The sequence below is a fragment of the Centrocercus urophasianus genome, unplaced genomic scaffold, assembly GCF_019232065.1.
Source record: "Centrocercus urophasianus isolate 14NV4802_14NV808 unplaced genomic scaffold, USGS_Curo_1.0 seq_15, whole genome shotgun sequence".
NCBI lineage: Eukaryota > Metazoa > Chordata > Aves > Galliformes > Phasianidae > Centrocercus > Centrocercus urophasianus.
The window spans coordinates 33,270,985-33,291,956 of record NW_024884697.1 but is presented as its reverse complement, the minus strand read 5'-3'; the positions used below and the strand labels follow the sequence as shown (position 1 = coordinate 33,291,956).

Sequence of the window (20,972 nt, the reverse complement as noted above, 5' to 3'; positions counted from 1 at the left end):
TTGTTTTCAAATACTGCCATCTTATAGAGCTTTTCTCTTTTACTGAAAGGCCAGGGAGGTGACGTATCATGCCTGGGGGGCTGCTGGGCTGCGTGATTGTATTCTTGTATTCAGAAAGGATCCAAACTCAGTCTGGGGACACCAAATCTGAAATTTCAACTTACCATAGGCCAGGGATTTGCGGGGAGTGTGTGGATCAGCCTTTCTTATGAAGAGTTGTTGGAAAAATAGCACTTCTCCTGAGAGTCTTTGGTGTGGTTCACTGAATCTGCCTAAGTAATTCTCCTTAGGTAAGGTCCTATCTTGAACAGCTGATAACAGAAAGTTTCAGACTGTCCACCCTTGAATCAGATGAGATGGAGATAAATGGACAAGTAGTAGAAGCTACAGGAAAACTCACTGACCCATAGCGCTAAGACGAAAGAGTGCTCAGCAGCACCATCGATTTGGGAGCACTTCAGAAGAGAATTGCTTGGTGTCATTATCTGTTCCTTCAGCAGTGTCCCCTGGGCAGACAGACAAGTCTCTCTGGTACACCCAGGATCAAGGATCATTAGTGGCTGCATGAAGGTTAAAGAGGTCAAAAAGCATCCAAATAGTGAAAGAGTCAGAGGAGATATGTAATTGTGGATTGTCAGCAACTGGTGAAGTCCTCTTGAGCAAGGCTTTACCATTTCTTCATCAGGAAAGCATGCATCTTGCCCACATCTTGAAGAAAAAAAAAAAAAAAAAAAGGAAAAGAAAGGAAAAAGAAGGGGAAAAAAAGTCACCAAAGTTTCCCTCAAATAAGTGATCCAGTTGAGTTGGCAGTACAGGTGAAGTTTTGTGAACACAGCATCTTAGGGAAATCCAAATTCTAAAATGTGTGCTAAAGAGGCATCTTAAAGACTCCTCAAGAGTGGATATTGTAATGTGCTAAAAATACTGGCAGGAAAATATTTCTGCCTGTGTAGCTTCCTCAATTACTCAAAGAGAAATCAAAGCTAAACCAAATGTAGTCGCAATGTCTTACATCAACTATTGTAATGAATTAGCATTAAAGCAGGTTAAACTATGCCTTGTTGATTGTGATCCATAGGGATTTCAAGACAGAAGCAATTGTCCATACCCACTATCGAAAAATTTTATGAGAGCTGAAATAACATTTGTAGGAACTCACACTCTAAACTGATACATGATCCATCTGGGTAACAATGTCCATCACCTGTCAAACTGGATGCAATCAACATGGTTTGCTTTGCTCCACACTCTCCTTTGTATCTGACAACATATGAATTACATGCCTGTTCACAGTCAAGGAAGAAGTGACCAACAGTGATAGCCAGCCAGGTTTTGTTACCATATGACAGTTCTAGGGATTTAACCTTTTATTGTATTGAATAGGATATTTATTTTCTAACTTGTGGGATAAGGAATTATACTGTCAAGAGTTCTTGGCTGACATCCTTTCTCTTATCATTCAAACTTGCAACAGCTGACAGCGAAGAGAAGGAAGCTAAAAACAAATAAGGGAATTTATCTCACTGTCTATTCATGACTTTCTCCCAAAGATACACCTAGCTCCCTTTACAGGTGATGGAAGGTAAAAGGAATTATGCAGGTGTGATTTGTTTGAACTCCATTTGAAGTTTATGAAGGTAATGCCTCTGAACAAAATAAGATGGCTTTGTTCTAGAAGTACTTGTTTTCTTCCTTATTTAGAAAGACCAGATCAAGAACTACTTGTACTATTGCTCACTGATACAATCTCTTTACCAATGGATGATTAACTTTCTTCTTTCTTCTACTTTTTCTATGCTGCCCTCTTTTTCAGCTGCCCCACCTTTCCAGAAATGTCAGATGCATCTCTTGAGCTTTCCATGTTCTGGCTCAACCTAAACAAACCATTTGTCCACAAATGCAAAAGACAGTAATTCATCTATTTATTAACTTCTCTAATCTTGAAAACCACCAGCTAAAAGATTCTACAATGGAAACCTAATGAGCTGGAGCCCTGGAAATGTCACACAGCAGAATGTGCAGAATGTCCTACTAAGTTTTTCTTGCAAGACACATGTGGCTTCTGGATGTGTGAAGGATGGTGGGTAGGATTTCCCTTACAGCAGGGGAAATGTCTGGGGCAGTTACTGACCAGAAGAAAATAAAGAGGTTCTTTCAGTCAAGCAAGTTGTGTTTCATTTCAGTCAATAGTTACAGCTCAGAAAAGGGAAATAAAATTGAAATATTTCATTCTGATGTTTTTTTAAAGAAAATAGTTTTGCGCTTGGAAATAGTGCTTTGGTTTAGAGCTTTACTTACATTTTGTCTCAAGTGATAAAAAGAGATTTGAAAGCAAAATGAGCTGTTTCATTTTGAGTTGGATGAGTGCTTTGGGCTGACTCCAAATTAATTTTTTTGTTTGATTTTTCAGTTGGGCCACCCAACAGAAACTCTGTTGTTCACACAATTCTAATTTCCGTTGCCCTATTTTCCTCTCCTCACTCCTACCCTAGACAAGTCACAGACAGTTTGCAATTCCAAGATGTCCTTGACCTAATGTTGTTAGGGAGCGCATCTGCTCCACGTCCTTCACTGTGTACACCTCTGTTGTAGATGGTGGGGGACTTCTCATGGGGCAAAAAATGGACAGAACTACCTACTGCCAAATTTGCTTTTTGTTGACTTTTCCTCCCTGTTGCTTACACTTGGGGATCGGAACAGACACTTTTTTTGCTAAATAGGTAACTATAAAACATTTATCTAACTCTGAAACTATATGTAGAGAAGACAAGGGAACCCAGTGCAGAAAAGTTTCCACATCCTGCTCAGTAAGTATTGGTGACATGTTAGGAAACCTCTCTTAAATACATCGTACTGAGCATTACTCAGTTACAAGATTTACATATTCAGCGTCTGAATATACTTTTTAAGTGACCTAGAATAAGAAAGTGTCAATATTTCCAATTTGCTGCTGGAATTGTATTCTAGAGAATGCAGAGCTGAAGCTATCCCAATGGTTACCCAGCAGCCCATGCTTTAAAGCACAGCTAACTAAACTCTGCTTTGAAGAGCATATGGATTGCATTGAACAGCCATAAACACCTGATAATCCTTTCATTTACAACCATAATCAGTAGCTAATAGATATTTGTTAAATGAGTGTGATCTGGAGCAGAACTGGCCTGTTACTGTGAAGCAAGGTTGTCAGACATTGATAGTCGGTCTCAAGCTCATCACTGATGTTGTTGATTACTGGTATTGATGAAGAAGATAAAGGCGGTTGTAAAGAAGGAAAACCTAATCATGGGTCTTGGGACTCTGGGGATATATAGGAGGCTGCTACCCAATGACATGGTACATAAACCAAGATATTTGGATTAGAAAGTAATGCAGCCTCTCATGATCATGATTCCGTGTTGTTCAACAGTTTGTTAGCAAGACTTATTTGGAGGAGAGAAATGGTTAAATACAAAATGTGCTGAGACTGATGATATTTCTGGGGTCACATGTGGCTCTGAAATTGTACCTATTTGCAGCAACTTTTTCTGAGATAACACATAGCCAGATCTTATCAGATAAACTGTATGAATTTCACCACTAGAAAAAGTGCTAAACTAATGTGTATGTGAGAAGTTTTATTCTGAAGTCTAGGAAGTTGCTCTCTGCTTAACTTACACATTTCAAATCTCTAACCAAATTCACAGATATATTGATGTCTGCCTTTTCATTTGTAATACACTGATTAAAGATTTAGAAAGGAAATTATTCTTGCATCTTTAAGAGAAAACTGAAAAAGAATCAACTTCAACAAAGTAACTCATTAGACCTAAATGTGAATGTTTTCTTGGTTACAAAGTTTATTAAGGCACAACATGTCTTAGGTTAATACTTCTCATCAACCATGTCTCTAACATTTCTGGTTTGTAGCTCTTTAAAATGTAATTCCTTCAAGACCTGAACAGCAGAAGGAGATTCAGATTCTTTCTCTCTTTTTTGTGTTTTATCCCCCCAAAAATGAATAACTGATGTTTTAGATAGATAACCCCAGATCTAGAGGTTATCAGATCTGATATTCATTCTTCCTCGGGTAACTCAAAAGTGGAGAATACTTGTTTGTCATGCATAGAATTTGGCAAAAAATACATGTCTCATTTATAAGCATTAGCTTGTTAACTACATCACAGTGGTCATTGCTGCTGCACATAACAGAAGGTATCTAATGTTTTTGGTTTGGTGGGACTCATGCCTTTCTCAGAAAATGCAAGACAGCTACTTAGACATCCATCTTAGTTTAGGCTAGGGTGGAATTTTTTTCTTGAGAGTGTCTGATATGGTGTTCTGTTTTAGTTCTAGGAGAAAAACAATGATAACACACAGATGTCAATAGTTACTGCTAAGTAGTATTGTATAGAACCAAGGCCATTTTCAGTGAAGGGTCCAAGGAGATGGGAGGGAAGAGAATTAGGACAGATGACTTGAACTGGCTAAAGGGATATTGTGTACTGTATGACATCAAGTGGAAGGAATTTTAAAGGGAGTGGGAGTTCATCTGGCTCTCTTCTGCTGAGTTTTGGTTGGGGGATAATGAGCAATTCCTTGTTCATCACTTGTTGTATATGTTCATATATATGTTATATATGTTCATATATGTGTATATATATATGTATATATTTATCATAATGATTATCCTTCTCTTTTTCTCTAATTTAGTAAATAGCTTTATCTCAACCCACAAGTTGTACTTGGTTTTTTGATTCTCTCCCGCATCAAACTGGGAATGCAGTAAGTGAACAAATGACTGTGGTGCTCAGCTACATGCCAGGTTAAACCACAACAACACCAACTGTTTGATTTAACTTGACATAAGGCCTCCATAACAGGAATCTGCTCAACAATGGCTTCATGCTCTCATTTTGAATCTGTCAGTGATCCTGCTGTTATGTGACAAGAACTTCTAGTCAGTGACTGGGAATGAAAAACAAAGCAGCGACCAACCCTCTGATCCAGCAAGCCAGTACAATTGGCTTACATGTTTTCATAGTGACCTTGTATTAGTCATGTCCCTTACCTTGGGTGCCAGAAAAATAGCCAACAAAATCTTGGTGCCCATAGGCCCCCACAGAGACAGTGCTGTAGACATATATCTCTAGAACCTTTGGCAGCAATGATTCAGGCAGACGAAGTGAGGTGTCCTCTAAGGGCCTGTTCTCTTCTGTCAGCCACAGAGAGAACCCCTGGTGATGAACATGCATTCAGAGATCCAAACCCCTAAAGCTTGTGTCCAGCCATGAGAAATTCCAGTCATAGACTGCAGGATATTGTGTTCTTACCAGATCAAGCTACCAACAAGTGAGAAAACCAGCAACAAGTAGTATTGCCATTTTACTTTGGAAACATTTGACATTAAATTTAGATTTTGTTTTTCAATTCTTAACCATTTCCCAGTGGCATTTTTAACATTACTTGCAGTTATGAAATTTGATTTATGTTGGTAACCTAGTGATGCTGGAAATGTATACTTAATAATAAAGAATATGTTTTAGACTAGAAGAACGCGCAAGTTTCTCTGAAAATAGGAAGAATAGGGCAACTATCTTTTCTACAGTTCTGAAAAGTAAAACAGGGAATGTCTCAGAGATGCAGTTTGAAGTTTTGGCCAAGAAGGTTGGGTTTATGCTGTAACCTCATTATCAGAACTGAGGTAAGAGAGAGGTTGCAAGTTGACAAATTATCTCCTGTTCTTTGCTGTGATAAATTAAATGTTTGCTTTCAGAAGTGACAGAATAGTAAGAACAAACTTCAGTAGAACTCAGAGTTTTGGTCAAATATTTCAGACCTGGGATACTTTTCAGGTCTTGTATGATTGGGGTACAAAAAGAAAAATGATGACAGAGGATTACTCTTTAATTCTTTTCTTTTTCCTTTTTTTGAAAGGCTTGATTAATAATGGAAGTTTTTCTTTTTTTCCCATTGAAATATTTTACTTTGTTTTCCACTGGTAGAAGATGGGTTTTGTGAAGAAATGAATGTTTTTGCTGCTTTTCTACTTAAGTATTGATTTTCTCCTGGAAATTAAAAAACTGAAAAGCCAAGTAGTGTTTTGAAGAAGTAGCACTTCAAAAATGGAAAAAAAAGCCAATCTGCCTTCAGTGATGGTTTCGCAGTAAAAGATGGATCTTTATTTTTTAAAAAAGAAATTATTTTCATATGACAGTTCAACAATTTTAGAACTAGTTTCAAATTCAGTCCTACAAACACTTGAGATTCTTCAAACTTCTGTTACGGGTACAAGGTTAATGGAATATATGGGGTTTTTAAAGTTAGGGCTCAGGTGTGTAGTTGTCATTTTGCACATAAGGATTCCCTAAAAGCTTTACTAAACCTACAAGCAATAAAAGTTGGAGTATTTCTGATTTCTTAAATGAATTAATTACCCCTTTTGCCATTTAAAATATTGGGCTTCAGACCAAATAAATAGTGAAATAAACAGAAAAATTCAGAGAAGAGAGTTATGCAAAGTTAGATATAAGCCGTGTTTTACTTTATCTTAAATTTCTAAAATTACTTCAAATGTTGTAGAAAATGTGAAATTCATTGTCTCCTGATTTTCTAGATCTAGTTACAGTCATAATTAATAGCTACTGATTTATATTTTGTTATACTTACCGTAATGGTATATTGTAAGTCAAAATCTTAATGCATGTTTTGGCATTTGGCACATCTATCTGTGTGATATTCATATTTTGTGATAATTTTTTCTGTAAGTTATAGAATTTCTACAATAAACTTTCATTTAAATACTGCCAACAAGAAATTTAGATTTTACTCTATCCCTAGGTATTTTTTATGCTTATTTATGTGACTTATGCTTGCAGGATTTTATGTGCCTTGGTAAATAAATCCAGTGTGAGTAATTCATTATTTAGCCCCTACATCTTTTGCTGGAAAAAAAAATCACTAGATGTGGTCACATCTAAAAAATATATTTCCCTCAAAAAAGGCCCCTGCTGATGAGATTCATTCAAAGTGATATTTCACAAAGAAAGCATGTACACAGTGGGAACTGGAGAAATCTGGAGGCACTGAGGGCTGTTGGATGAAAGCTAGAGGAAGGGTGCCAAGGCAGCAATCTCTGATTTTAGGTCACGGAACCAACAAGATGGCTCCCAAGGGAAATGTAGCAGAAGGAAGCACTTCTATTACCATTAGGTTTAAGTTCACCAACGGAAGGATGCTACCTCAAATGGAAAAAAGCTTTAGAAAATAATTTTGTTACCCACAGTGCTGTTGCTTCCTTTGCTGTTGTTTTCTGGTGTCACTGCTGGGGAAGTTTGCAGCAGTACCATGGCAGTAGGACCAACAGTAGCTGGGGTTCACACCTTCAACAAACTTTTTTTCCAGTGTCCACAACCCAGCTCCCAGCTGACATGGCTCAGAGAGCCCTCTGAACGCAATCTATAGGCGTTGCCAAGATGATCAGGGATGGACTGGGAGAAGAGAACAGAGGGGAACCACTTTGAAAGCTAAATTTTATAAGTTAAAAAAAAATTACACAAAACAAGAAGGGTAAAGAACAAACAAGCAACAACAAGGAGAGAAAGCTGAAGAAAGAGGCACAAAGGTAGAATGAGAGAGATTCTCAATGTGAATGTGGTACTATACAAACTAACCCACTTCCACCAGCCTAGCAGATGTAGGCATTCTCCTCTCCCAAAACCACGCTCAGGTTTCCGTGTGATTTGGTTTTTCCTTTTGCAGGTTTAGGACTACTTTTTAATAAGGCTGCAATGACATTGCAACAGAAAGCAAGTCACAGATGTCTGAATATTCCTCTATGTGCAAGAGCAAGCAAAGAGTTTGGAATAGACATCTACCAATGTGGGGAAGCTGAGATATTTGTTACTGCCCAGCATGCCTGTAAACCAAGGAATAATCCCTCTGTATAGAAATTTCCTAATAAAAGTTGGATGGCATCAGACTAACATTTTATAATGAGGTTAGAGACTGAATATCTGTCATTAACTGAGATCACTTCACTGGTTGATGGGAACAATGTGAATGTGCCTGAACATTTCCTCACATTCAATATTCTCTCAAATGGCATTATCTCCATCAGACAACAAAAGCATGACTAGTAAAGGCCACCTACGTAAAAGTTTTATGTGTAATACAGATTTTTACCTAGCCATGAAGTGATTTTTAGTTGCATAGCTGAAGATACTGAACAGCATCCTGAGATAGTCAGGTAGTGCTGAGCATTCTTCCAGGGTGCCTAACCAACGGGTGCAATGGTTCACTACTGCTATAAAATCTTAAACTCCTGTTTATTTTCTGTGTGTAGAGGGAAAAGATCAGTTTTAGTACCTTGGTGATTTCAAACTGGACCCTCTGTGCACTGCCTCTGGGGAGACTGAGCATGCTAAACATGGATGAAGTAAGAATTGCTTCGCAGACAACTGCTGGCTGCCACCAAACTGAAATACAGAACCAGACCAGTAGCCTAGAGAGACCCACCGTATGAGCCTGTCTGTGTCTTTTCCCGAAGATGAGAGGACATTATCAGTATGTTTTATAACAATTCACATTTGAGACTTCTTCATGAGATGTTACTCATACTGAGCAAAGCGATGCAAATGCCTGGAGGAAATGTAATTGGGTTTGAGGTTTCTATTTTTTTTTTTTTTTTTTGCTTGGTTTTTCTTTTTCACCTTAGTTTGATTATGATTTCTGCTTTACTTAATATCTTAAAATTTTTATTAGATTCATCTAAGGCATAAAGTGAATAAATTCAGTCTGGACACATGGTCTTGCTGGTGCATGGACACAAAGATGATTAAGAACCTGGAGCATCAAGAGCAGACTGAGAGAGCTGAGACTGTTCAGTTTGGAGAAGAGAAGGCTCAAGGGGGAACTTATCAGTGTACAGAAATATCTGAAAGGAGACTGAAAGAGAATGGAGGGAGGGAATGTGTACATTATGCAACACAGGAGATTGCTTCTGAACACCAAGCAGCACTTCTGCGCTATGTGGGTGACAGAGCACTTGCATAAGCTGCCTAGAGTGGTTTTGGAGACTCCTCCCTGAAGATCTTTCAAAGCTGACTGAACACAGCCCTGGGCACCCTGTGCTGGTGGCTCTGCTGGACACAGGTTGGAGCAGATGGACCCAGAGGGCCTGGCCAACCAAAGTCATTCTATGCTTCTTGGATATATTCAACAAAGGTAGTTGAGGAGCATCCAGGCAGGCACCATAGACTGTGAGTGCACCATGGGAACAATTGTAGTCAAAGTTAGGGGTGGGAAAGACACCAGACTGACATCCCATATTAGGCATCAAATGTTTGCAACCTTTCTTAGACTATCCCAGTTTCAAGGTGCACCCCTTCCCTTCCCTTCCCTTCCCTTCCCTTCCCTTCCCTTCCCTTCCCTTCCCTTCCCTTCCCTTCCCTTCCTTTCCCTTCCCTTCCCTTCCCTTCCCTTCCCTTCCCTTCCCTTCCCTTCTCTTTTCTCCCAAACCATTGCATTGTGCATACAATATTTAAGCAAGAGCTGCTCTGCTGACTGTTGAAGATGTGTTAGTGAATGACTGGGTGCTCATGTGCTGAGTTTGCATGGTTAGTCTAGACCCTCATGTCTGAAAAGTCGGCTCATAAATGTTTAGTAATTGTCAAAAATCTGTACCAGCTCCAAAGTCTCATATTACTTCAGATAGCGAAGAAGGTTAAAAGAAGTTCTCAAGTGCTGATGGGTATTTTGTGCCTACCTATATGATTATATTCATTACAACCATGTTCCAAAAACTGCAGAATCTTCTTTGGATGATAAGAGATGCTCCACTCCAAACTTCTGTCTACAATGGAGGTATTAGGACTTTTTTGGGGAAAATCTCAATAAACATCATCATTACTCATCAAAACATATTTTGGTGCATAAATGCTGCAGCTCTTCATGTAGAATACTATTTTTCAGAAGACTGAAGTTAACTGAAAAAAATGGTCTATAGGAAGCATAGGGCTAATTTAGTTCTAGTTCTAGTTATGCTAACAGGAAATAAAATCAACAGAAAATGTGAAAGATGAAAAGATTCAGAAGTAAGAGATTAGATGGGGTATTTTATGGATACAGATAAAAAAGCCAACTAAGCTGCAAAATAATAGTATGTTTGTTACCTGAAATTGACTGAGAACTTTGTAGCAGTGGTAGATGTATCCATTTGCTTTACACAGACCAAGAGAATTTAATAATGATAATGTCTGGTTAACTCATATAGATCGAGTCAGTTCCATGACTCAAAACAAGATGGTGAAGAAAAGATTCCCTCCATGGTGATGTTCCTGTGCACTGAGCCTGCATTGACGTGGATTGTTGCACTTGTAAATTACACACAGTCCTTTCTGAAACTTAGTCCCCAGCCAGGGCAAATTCAGCAAGATTTTCTTCTTTAATATGTTGGTCATTCTGTTAGTTTTTTCTTATTCTTAGTGGTTTACATCCACCTGCATCCATTTACAGAACTCTATGAAAAACTAGATGGATTCAGCAAGATGTGTGCTGAGTCACCAAGGAAGCTCTCTAAAGCCTAGTGCATCAGTGTAACTACTATAGCACAATGGTAGGAGCTTGCAGAACAGACAAAATGAAACTTGTGGGTTCAAGGGTTTTCCAGCAACAACAGGAGTTTTCAGAGATATTTAAAATTATTGATTTTCTTGTGAAAAGCCATTACAGTCTGGCTACATGACACATTTATTCCATCTAGAGTAAAGCTATTGACCAGAGAGTACCACACCTTGGGGAAAGTAAGGCAGTTATGCATTCTGTCTCTGCTTCTGGTATTGCCTGAGATCCTTCTCCGGGAACAAACTAAAAGAAAGTGTTTAATCTGCTGTCCACATGGCTTGAATGCTGGTCTTTAGTGTATCTCATCAAACAAATCTGATAGCATTTAGAGAGCTTAAACACAGACCAGAGATCAAATGAGCACTGAAGTGCATACAGGGCCTCAGGTCTCCATCATCTCCACTTAACCAAAAGTCTTAACTCTCCTTCTCTTGTCAATTCTTTGGTCCTGAGCTACAGGAGCATAGAGTGAAGCTACTGGAATATGTAGATTGGTCAAGTAATAAAACTCCAGGAAATGTAATAAATAGTAATAAAGTAATAAAACTCCTTTCCAGGAGATGTTACAAGCGAGATCCCTGGAGCTGAATGTGAATTCATCTTGACTGAGAATGCAGGCATATTTATTTGCATAAATAAACAGTGGGATCAATGCTGAGGGTAAATTTACTGTCTAGCTTGTCTCATCCTTTCTCCCAAACCTGCTATCAATGTAGGTGGAAGAGTTGGTATGCTAGACCAGAAGCTGTTTTCTCCTATTTCTATCATACATAGAAGTGGGGGTCATACAGGTCATTGGGGTTTTGATGGCTGACTTCACCAGTTCATTATTTTATGGCCTCACACTGATGGTATCACTTCAGGATTTCTAACTCCATCCTTGGTGTGACGTTCCTTGTATGAATGGAGTGGTACCTGAGATGAATTTATCCCAGTCACCCAACTGGGATGGACAGCTCTGTTATTCCCAGCATGTGGCAGGCTCAAAAGCAGGCCAGAGATACAGACTGCCCACTTTCTGTTTGGGTATGAGTGTAGAAAAGCAAGCATCAGACTCTACAGTTTTAATTTTATAACCTTCCTGGTGGGTAGATTGGGACCTCTCATGTCATTTCCTGACCTTTACTTGGTGTGCTCTTAAGGAAGCTTGGTAGCCAGGCATGCCCTGGTGCATGAGGAGAGCTCCGACTGGAGCCCTGCCTTTCAGGATGCACAACCTGCTGCTACTACAGGTTCAAATCTTGCCCCAGCAAAAGATTCATTAAAGCATTAAAATAAGCAGCAAAATCCTTTGCTACTATCTGCTGTATACCTGAAATACACTTCACAATGGACTAGACAATGAAGAATTAAAAGCAACATAGTCTAGCTTCCTTACACATAATGGACTTTCAAAACTATTTTAGTTTAAATTAGCAAAGATTTTTTTGTCTCTGGGCCACTACGTGTTAGAAAATTGCTGCCATAAAGTTTTGTGGAAAAATAATTTTAGAAAATTCACGTTTGGTATAATTTGTTATGAAACCAAACTAACCAGCTCAAACACTTTTCCTTCAAATGACCACCGCTTAAGAGAAAGACTTCTCACATGAGAGGGAAGTTCTACTTTCTTGGAAACCTTGACCCTGCTGCCAGTAAATATGGAGATATCGTTTAGAAAACGTCACAGATGACTGTGGTAAAACTTGTTGAAAGTGGAGCAACATCTATAAAAAAGCCCAGCAACAATACTAATGAGCCAGCACACGAGCATTAGGTTATCTACATGAGCATCTCAGTGCAGGAGCTGTGTTGAGGGTTAACAAAATTAGGTTAACCTCTGTAATCTAACCAGTCTTGCTGTATCACATACGCTGCTGTGACTGTAGAGCACGAAGATTTGGGAGTGAAGATGAAAGCGTATTCTATTTTCAGATCTGGGTATTTGTTAGTTCTACTTTGTCTTTTCTCTGTAGAAGGCAAAAAGTCACCTACAGGAAAGCGTACCTGCCGGAAAGGACTACTCTCCCAAGTGACAGAGAACCTATATACCAAGGCAACTAGTTTAAAATCATCTGTTCCTGTAAGTTGATCCCACTAGCTGAACTTTATTCTATTTACAGATGCTTCTTTGACAGCTTTGCTATTCATCACCCGGACACTTCAGTAAGCTGAATGTATCTCTGTGTTCTTGAGAGAAAAGATAATGCTTCTACTCCTTTCGTAAAGATGGGAAAAAAAGAGGATGTATGGAGAGGTGGGATGAGTTTGCCAAGGTCATGGAAGAAGTTCATAGGCTGACAGGCTGGGACTGGAACACAGATTTACGGGGACATCATCCTACATCTGAATAAGATCATTATTATTACTGTGACTAGAATACACCTTGGTAGGAAACACTACTGTACAGAGTTTTGTACAGATCAGGCTCTGTAAAAACTCTAAAAGCTCTTTCTCCCTTCCTCTTCTTAGATTAATTAATATTAGAACATTGTATTTTACAGAAGGATCTCATCAAGAATACAAGACTTCTAAAAAAGACGACAAAAATGCTGTTTATGGTAAGAGTTATATTATTGTTTTTCCTCACTTTTTGCTTTGATTTTCCTTTGATCTGTAGAGATAGGAAGGAATGACAGCTGACACAAAAGTTAGTTGTGTTTAATTGTCAAGTACGCAATGTTTACTAGAGCCATAACTCTAACGGAATTCTCTGCTTTGAGGAAGTGTTACATCTGTACCACAAAAAATTTCCTATGGGACTTGAGGGGAAAAGTGACTGTGGTATGAGGAGAAACAGGTGGGTGTGGAAAGCCTGGCTAGAGGCATTTGTCACTAGCTGGTTGCAGTCGAGCTCTCCTTGGAGCATTGGGGTGACAGTGTCTACTGCATTGTGAAAGAACATGTTTATGGTAGCCCTTGCTCCTCCCTTGAATACTTTACACTTGTGTGATCCTCTTCAGTAATGCTTTTCAGGTACCATCTCATTCATATGAGGCCCGAGGCCAAATCCACCATCCTCACAGTTGAGCTACCTTCTGTGAGGCTATGCGTACTGCAGATAGTCCAGGGATTTTGAAGACTGGCCAGGACATCCAAGCAGCCAATAGATGCTTTGGGCTTAGACCTCTGCAGGTGCCCTAGAAGAGAGAGATTTGATTCCCCAGATATGATTTGGTGCGGAAGTGAGACACTGAATTTATGGTGTCTATTCATAGGTGACTACAGATGTGTGAGTGGTTTTAGCACCTTTTATGCAGAGATTTAGTCAGTGGGGCAGACTGGCTCAGTGGAGTCAGTCAGTAGAGACCTACTAGCCTTTGAACTTCTGGGGATCTCATTGAGTGGATCCAGGATTGAAGGATCCTTACTTGCCCATGGGATGTACATGCAGGCACCTGCATTTCGATGGCTTAATTTTGCACCCAATACTTGGTTCAGTTTCTTAAAAATAGGCATATACCTTTTTGAAATACCTTTGGGTGTCCAAGATATCCCCCAGATAAGTAGGGTATTAAATAATGTGTTCTCTTCTGGAGAAGCAGCTGGGGCTGGGAGGGATTCCTTTACAGCATCTTGTATGGCATGGGACACTGGTGTGGAGGAATCAGACAGTAACACCCACAATCATACCTACAATCTGGCTAAGATTATCTGGCTTAACTCCCCTATTTTTCTTCTATTTATTCATTGTGCATAGATAGATTTGTTACTGTCTCTTCTGTTCATGGCTTATCTTACTGGTGCTCCTTGCTGTGTCAGTGCAACATCCTCCTGACTTATCTTCAGAAACCTCAGGGTTTTGAAAAAAAGGATGCAATGTGATGGGATACTGAAGTCCTTGAAAATATTTCTATTGATTACATGCTTTCTAACCACATGTATTTTTACAAACGTAACATTTCAGACAAAATTTGACTTGTGAGATCTTCATTTGTCAACTCCTTGCCTGCTTTGTTTTCAGACAAATTGTAATGTTCGAGATCAGCTCCTCTCATTCTACATGAAAAATGTTTTCAGTCATCTTGGAATAGAAAGTGAAAAGCTGTACGTTATTAGTGCCTTCCGGGTCCTGCAAGAGAACATGAATGCCTGTGTGAGTATATTACCGAGAGCCAAACTACCTCTATCCAGCTGAAAGGCTAGGAAAGGGCTAGATCATACTATTTTGACAGCTTAAGAGTGTGATTCAGGATCATGGTGTGCCCTATGCTACAGAGGACTCAGTTTCCCAAGGGCTTCCCCCTGATCCTGGGGAAGTTTCACACCACTCGTTTCCTTCCAGAGTGTGTCTGCAGGGTTGTGGAGATGCCATGGGTACTCTTACTTACATATTATCTCTACTCCACCACACTGAATCTGGGAAGAGCTGATTCATGAGCAAGTGATTTATAAGCAAGCAGTGGCATGAAGTGATATAGACTTGGGAAAGAGCATCTGTAAAGTTACCAAGCAGAAGGGACATGGGAATACAACAGTCAGCCGAACATGAGCCATCCATGTGCCCAGGTGACCAAGAAGGCCAAAGGCAGCCTGGCCTGCATCAGAAATTCAGAAATAGTGTGGCCAGCAGGGCTAGGGGAGTGATTACTTCCTTGTATGAGGCACTGGTGAGACTGCACCTCAAATTTGGGTCCCTACAAGAAGGATATTGAATTGCTTGAGTATATCTAGAGAAGAGCAGTAAAGCTGGTGAAGGGATTAGAAAAGAAAACATACGAGAAGTGGTGGATGGAATTGGAACTGCTTAGTCTGGAGACAAGGAGGCTGAGGAGAGATGGCATCATTCTCTGTAGCTATCTTGAAAGAGAAAGTAGGAAGGAGGGTACCAGTCTTTTTTCTCAGGTAACAAGTTATAGAATGTTAGGCAGCATCCTCATGTTGCAATAGGAGAGATTAAGACTGGTTACCAGGAAGAATTTCTTCACTGAAAGGTGAATTGCAAGGGGATCACTGAGGGATATGGTGGAGTTGCCATCTTTGGACATGTTTAAGAGATGTGTGGGCATGGTTCTTAGCTACACGGTTTAGTGGTGGACTTGTAGTGTTAGATGGATCATTGGATTTGATTCCAAAGGCTTTTTCTAACATAAATGATTCTATGATTCTATGGTTCTATGACATGGGACAAACCACAAAGGAGCAGTTTTCATGTATTGGTTATGCAGTTGAAGCTGCTGCCCACTGGCAACACGTCCCAAGAGTAAATTGAGGTGTCCTACCAATACCATGTCATCATCCCGCCTTGCACATGACACCAGGACAGTAGTTAGTACACATTTTTGCATGTGCAAATATGCACATAGATTAAAGGGTGATACTAAAATGACCCCATCACTCGTAGGCTGATTCTCTTCCCCTTCTTGTCGCATACATGCTAGGCTGCAGAATGTCCTGTTAGGCCTTACCTCCTGGCTCCTCTTTAAAGGGTAGGTGAATAGGAACAGGGTAAGCTTTATCATCCACAGCCACTTTTTCCCCTCCAAATCCTTTGGTCCTTACAAGTAACAGTGTCACAAAAAGTGAAATGTGAGTTAGGCTTTAATACAACCACGAACAGTCAGGTAAATATTTATGCTAATTTTAAAAAGTGAAGGCAGAATGAAAAGTCAACAAAATGTTATTGAATTACAGTATAGCTTTGTCTAATTTGAAATATGTGGTAGCATGTTAGAAAGGGACAGTGGTTCTTTATGCACACAGATATTTGCAGTTCAAAAATAAACAACTTCAGACAACTTGCAATGCTGTATCTCAGAACACAACAAAAATATTTGTGTAATGTAAAAATGTTCAGAGCTCAATGGGAGAAAACTCCCCCATTTCTCAGGTTCAGTGTTTAAGCCATGTTACATAATTGCAATCACTATTCACAGAATTCTGTTACAATTATATGTGTCTGTCAAAATTCCAGGTATTAGAACAATACAACAATACAACATAATTGAATGAAATTCCATTCTTATCTAGAAAATTGTCTGAAAATTATGCCTCATACAAGAGTCAGTACACATAGAGGAGTTCAGACTATGAGCTATGACTCAGTTCAGCACATCAGTTATTATGACGTGCCGTCAGTGACTGTAGCTAACTATATAACTTAGTAACCCTTCTGTTTCTGTGCTCTATGGAGACAAAATGCAGTGCATTTCCCAAAGATACTGAACTCTTTTCACAATTAGTGCCAGTATTCTATCCAACACAAATATAAACAAAACAATTTAAATTTTCCAATCTTAAATACATATATATAGGAAATATATAGGAATATATATATATATAGGAAATATGTATTTTCCTATATATATAGGAAAGAAAAGACTTCTTCTCATAGAAGAAAAACAGTAAGTGTTCAGAAAATGATGACTTGTCATGATTTTCTAGGAGACACCTCATTTTTGGAAATAGTAGCACTTTAAAAATAATTTTTTTATTAGTTCAAAGTCAACAATAGAAAAAAAAAAACATTTGAAAGAATAACAGAAATTGTGATCAGAATGAAAGTAATGAATCTTCTTCTAATACTTAGTTTGTGATTTCTCCACCGTATTATTCCCTCATAAACTTAAGGATGAATTCTTCAATGTTCATTGTATAGTTGAATTGCAAGATGTTTGTCAGAAGGGATTTCCACCATGGCAACATACTTGCATAAGAAATGCATCATCTTTCCTGGGTCAAGTTCTTCATGCAAGTGAGGGGAACAGTGACACCTTTACGTACATACCCACCCTATATTCTTTTGTGAACTCTGTCTCTAATTCAGCCAAGTATACTGGCAAGCCCTATGTAAAAGTCCTAACAATATTTGGTTCCAAACAACTTCCAAAGACTTTGTACTACATTATTGTCTTGATTTTAACCTTTTTTATTTTTCTTACTGTCCCTTCCCCCCCCCCCCATGTATTAATATTTTCCAATAATGTAAGAGCTCAAGCTCAGTTTTTGAAAAATGCACAGGTACCAAAATCTCTAAGTCCCTTTTCTGCAGGGAAATCAAGCCCTTTCACTTAGAGTATGACTGCACTGTTAAAGAATTCTACATTTTTTCTTGGATACTGGGATCACCCATCTGCAGCACCACTGTTCTCAGCAAAAGCCCATTTACTTGCTCATTTTTCCTATTGAGATGGCAACAATGTGAGAACAGCCACTGCTTCTGGGGATATTTCTACATCAATAGGAGGTTGAAGAAGTTTTTTTCTTGTATTTGAGTGCAGAAAGGCAATACATTTGCTGTAGGATTTTTAATATTGCTCTATCATTGCAAATAGAGCTGGTTGGTCTTTAGTAGAGATTGCAGCGTGGCTTGAAATGAGCAAGCTTGCTTTCTTGCTCATTTGTTCACTTGCTCTGAAATACTTGTGTGGAAATTTGCATCATGCAAACTGACCTTTAAAAAAAAAAGCATGCAAAAAACCAAAAAACAAACCAAAAAAACCCACATCATAAAGAACTGCCCTAGTTAGAAGATTGTTAAAGGCTTAAAAATGTGAGTTATTTCTACTCACATTTTCAGTTTGCAAGGTGATTTTAACATACATGGAAAGCAACTTGAAAAGAAAATTTGCACTCCTTTTTAAAAATTCTGTTTGAAGTGGAAAGATGGACGTCACATATTTTTAAATGAATTCAGGACTTTTGCCTCTTTTCTTTTCCAAAATGCTGGTTTTGCTTGCAAGCTGGAAAATACCAGATATGTCCACTTTTTCAACAGTAGGATTTTTCCCTTGAAAAGCATAGAGAGTTGGGGAATCAGGTAGCAGTGCTGAAGGTGTTGCTTAGAAAGTTTATCCAGAGTGCTCCAGAAAAAGCAACCAGAAAAACACAATTAAAAGAGTTATGATGCACCCCTGTGAGCATGCAGATCAGGCACAGTGAACAGCTGATGGTGGCACAGATGTCAGGGCACCCTGGGGCCATGGGTGCCAGTCTGGTGATCCCGTGGCAGCTGTCAGGCTGCCAGGCTGATAATTCTAGTTAAAGGACATGAGCCTTACAGCTAGGTTACACCATACTAAAGTTGTCACTGCCACTGATATAAAGACCCTTAAGATAAATAGGAAATTTGCAATATGAAGGCTTGGTGATACCTATACTACGGTTTTTGTAGTGTGATCTCAGTTTTCCAGACAGCACACAAGTAAAACAACACTTCTGTAATAGCAGGAGGTGCTGATTTCACACATTTTACACATAGTCCAATGGTGCCACACAGTGGGTTTGTCTCTTCCTCACTGCTTTTTTATTTCCATCATCATCCTTGTTGCAACAAGCTTTTTTGGTTTCTTTTCATCCCTTCAGCTTCCATGTGCTCCGTCCACAAGGTTAACTTCTGCTGTCAAAAATATGAAGAAAACATTTCTTAAGGTAAGAGCAGGAGGTATTGGCTCTTGCTTTGGTTGTGTGGGTGGTTTCACTTCTGATGTCTTTATCTTCTTGACAGCTTGGGGAAAAGGGAGTATACAAGGCCATCAACGAGCTCGATATTCTCCTTCCCTGGATTCAGGCCTACATCCAAACCATAGTATGAGGAACAAGGAAGTGACTGAAAACACGTCATCTCTATATTAAGAACAGATCCTTACCCAAAAGGCCTGACAAACAACCATGTGCTGGATGTACGACTTGCCTGGCAGCAGCACTGCAACACTGGAGAAGAGCTCTTGTTAAAAAAGAGCGGAAAGAGGAACTTTCAAGATCTTTCAGAGTTGTCTTGGCAGCTATTCCTACCCTCAGTACAAGAGCAGCCCCTTGAACAGTTACAGCATGACGCGCTTTGTGTCCTGCCCACCAGTTTGTTGCCTCATAGGCACCCCTGGACACACTGCGTGAGCCCATCTTGTAGTCTACTACCACAAGGATCAGGATCTAGCCATGCCTTGTGTCACCACTGTGTGATTACAATTTAGAATAACATGGAACACTTCAGAACCTCCCCCTACAATATATATGTAAACGTATTTTATAGATATGTAACTATGCACAACTATTCTACATCTAAAGAAGAAAAAATAAGTATATGCTGCTTATCATTATTATTAACTTAAAGTAATAATTGATACCTAATAAACATACTCCAATTAATGACAAAACCTTGGTCTATGACTCATGCACGACCTTCTTATGTCACACACTCTACTTGAGATCCCGTAGTGCAGAAAACATGATTAGTTGATTGCCATTTACTGGGTTTGAAAACGGTTTGAGTGAGATTTGTGGGACATTATTACTCAATTGATTGGTAGCTGTTTCCAAAAGATCTTTCGCATAATACAAGATAAAAATGGTGTTCTAGTTTTCCCACATTTTTAAAGACTTAGAAGAAATTATCCAGGTAAGAAAGAATTCCTCATCTGTATGATTGAACTTCCATAAGGATGAGATTCTGCAGAATTGCTTGTGAGTCACTGCCCAGCATCCTGGCAGAAAGCATGAGCGAATCCATGAGTGAACTGTTTCTTTAGGAGCCAGAGCTCTATGCTACCCCATGCTCCAGCAGCTCCTTACAACCCCACCTCACCCCTCCCTGCTCACAAACCCTATCTGACCTTGCCTTTCTTATGCCCTGGGGTTTTGCAGGATGTCAGCTTTCTCTTCCAGGTCCTTCCACAGCTATGCAACACGCTGTGTATTTGCTGATTGCTTGTGGCAATTTTAAATTGCAGTGTGGGAAGTTACTCATTAACACGTTGTAGATCATTTAAGAAAGAAACAGTACACCTTTGTTTTGGGAAACTGCCAGTGAATCTCAGCAGGAATGGCTTCTGATGGCAATACAGTAGTTTTAAAAGCAGTTTTTTATCATAACAAATGATCTCAGACAGGTTCAAGTGCTGATCTTCAGTGAGAACACGAAGCAATTACTTTGTACTTATGTTTGACATTAAGAGCCATGCAATGAAGACATGAGCCCTTCAGCGCAAGCAATGAACTGTCATAACACTGGCTTCCTAGCTTTGTGTTCTAGCAATTATCTTCAAGCAACTGTATTCATTACATGTTGAAATACAGAACATTTTTTTGTTAAAGCGGATGCTCTTGGGAAATACCATTGACTGATTGGGACAGTCAGTGCTGGGACAGCAATGAAAATGAGAGCTTTGGTGCTTAGAACTCAACTGTCAGTGCTGTGTTACATGGCACATGGGCCTCTAGGTGGCCTTGTGCTGAACTTCAGGCATTGCATGTCAACCAGAGTAGCTGACCTGTTAGCATTTTAGGATAAACTCTGGAGATGCTTTATGATGATTTTTATGTAAATATATGCTCATATAGCTTGTTTCTGCTCACTGATTATTTTCTTATTTTACCATGACATGACAGGTACTTGTTGATCCAGAACATAAGTGAGATTATATGGAACATGCAGGTGAGGCCAGGAATACTGCCTT

At 39.2% G+C, this 20,972-nt stretch overlaps 1 protein-coding gene across 1 annotated transcript; it reads left to right on the top strand.

Annotated features, from left to right (window-relative positions):
• Positions 1-12,448: 12,448 nt before the first annotated feature.
• On the top strand, positions 12,449-19,578 carry IL26 (interleukin 26). Its single transcript, XM_042816040.1, has 5 exons — positions 12,449-12,661; positions 13,083-13,139; positions 14,543-14,674; positions 18,883-18,948; positions 19,025-19,578. Exons 1-5 carry the CDS (start codon positions 12,491-12,493, stop codon positions 19,109-19,111), a joined length of 513 nt encoding a protein of 170 aa, XP_042671974.1. The 5' UTR covers positions 12,449-12,490; the 3' UTR covers positions 19,112-19,578.
• The last annotated feature ends 1,394 nt before the right edge of the window (positions 19,579-20,972 follow it).

Excerpts from the sequence above, each read along its gene's own strand:
- IL26 (XM_042816040.1), top strand. The coding sequence starts at position 12,491 with ATGAAAGCGTATTCTATTTTCAGATCTGGGTATTTGTTAGTTCTACTT. Across the intron at positions 12,662-13,082 it reads GTTTAAAATCATCTGTTCCT|AAGGATCTCATCAAGAATAC; the intron begins GTAAGTTGATCC and ends TGTATTTTACAG. Across the intron at positions 13,140-14,542 it reads CGACAAAAATGCTGTTTATG|ACAAATTGTAATGTTCGAGA; the intron begins GTAAGAGTTATA and ends CTTTGTTTTCAG.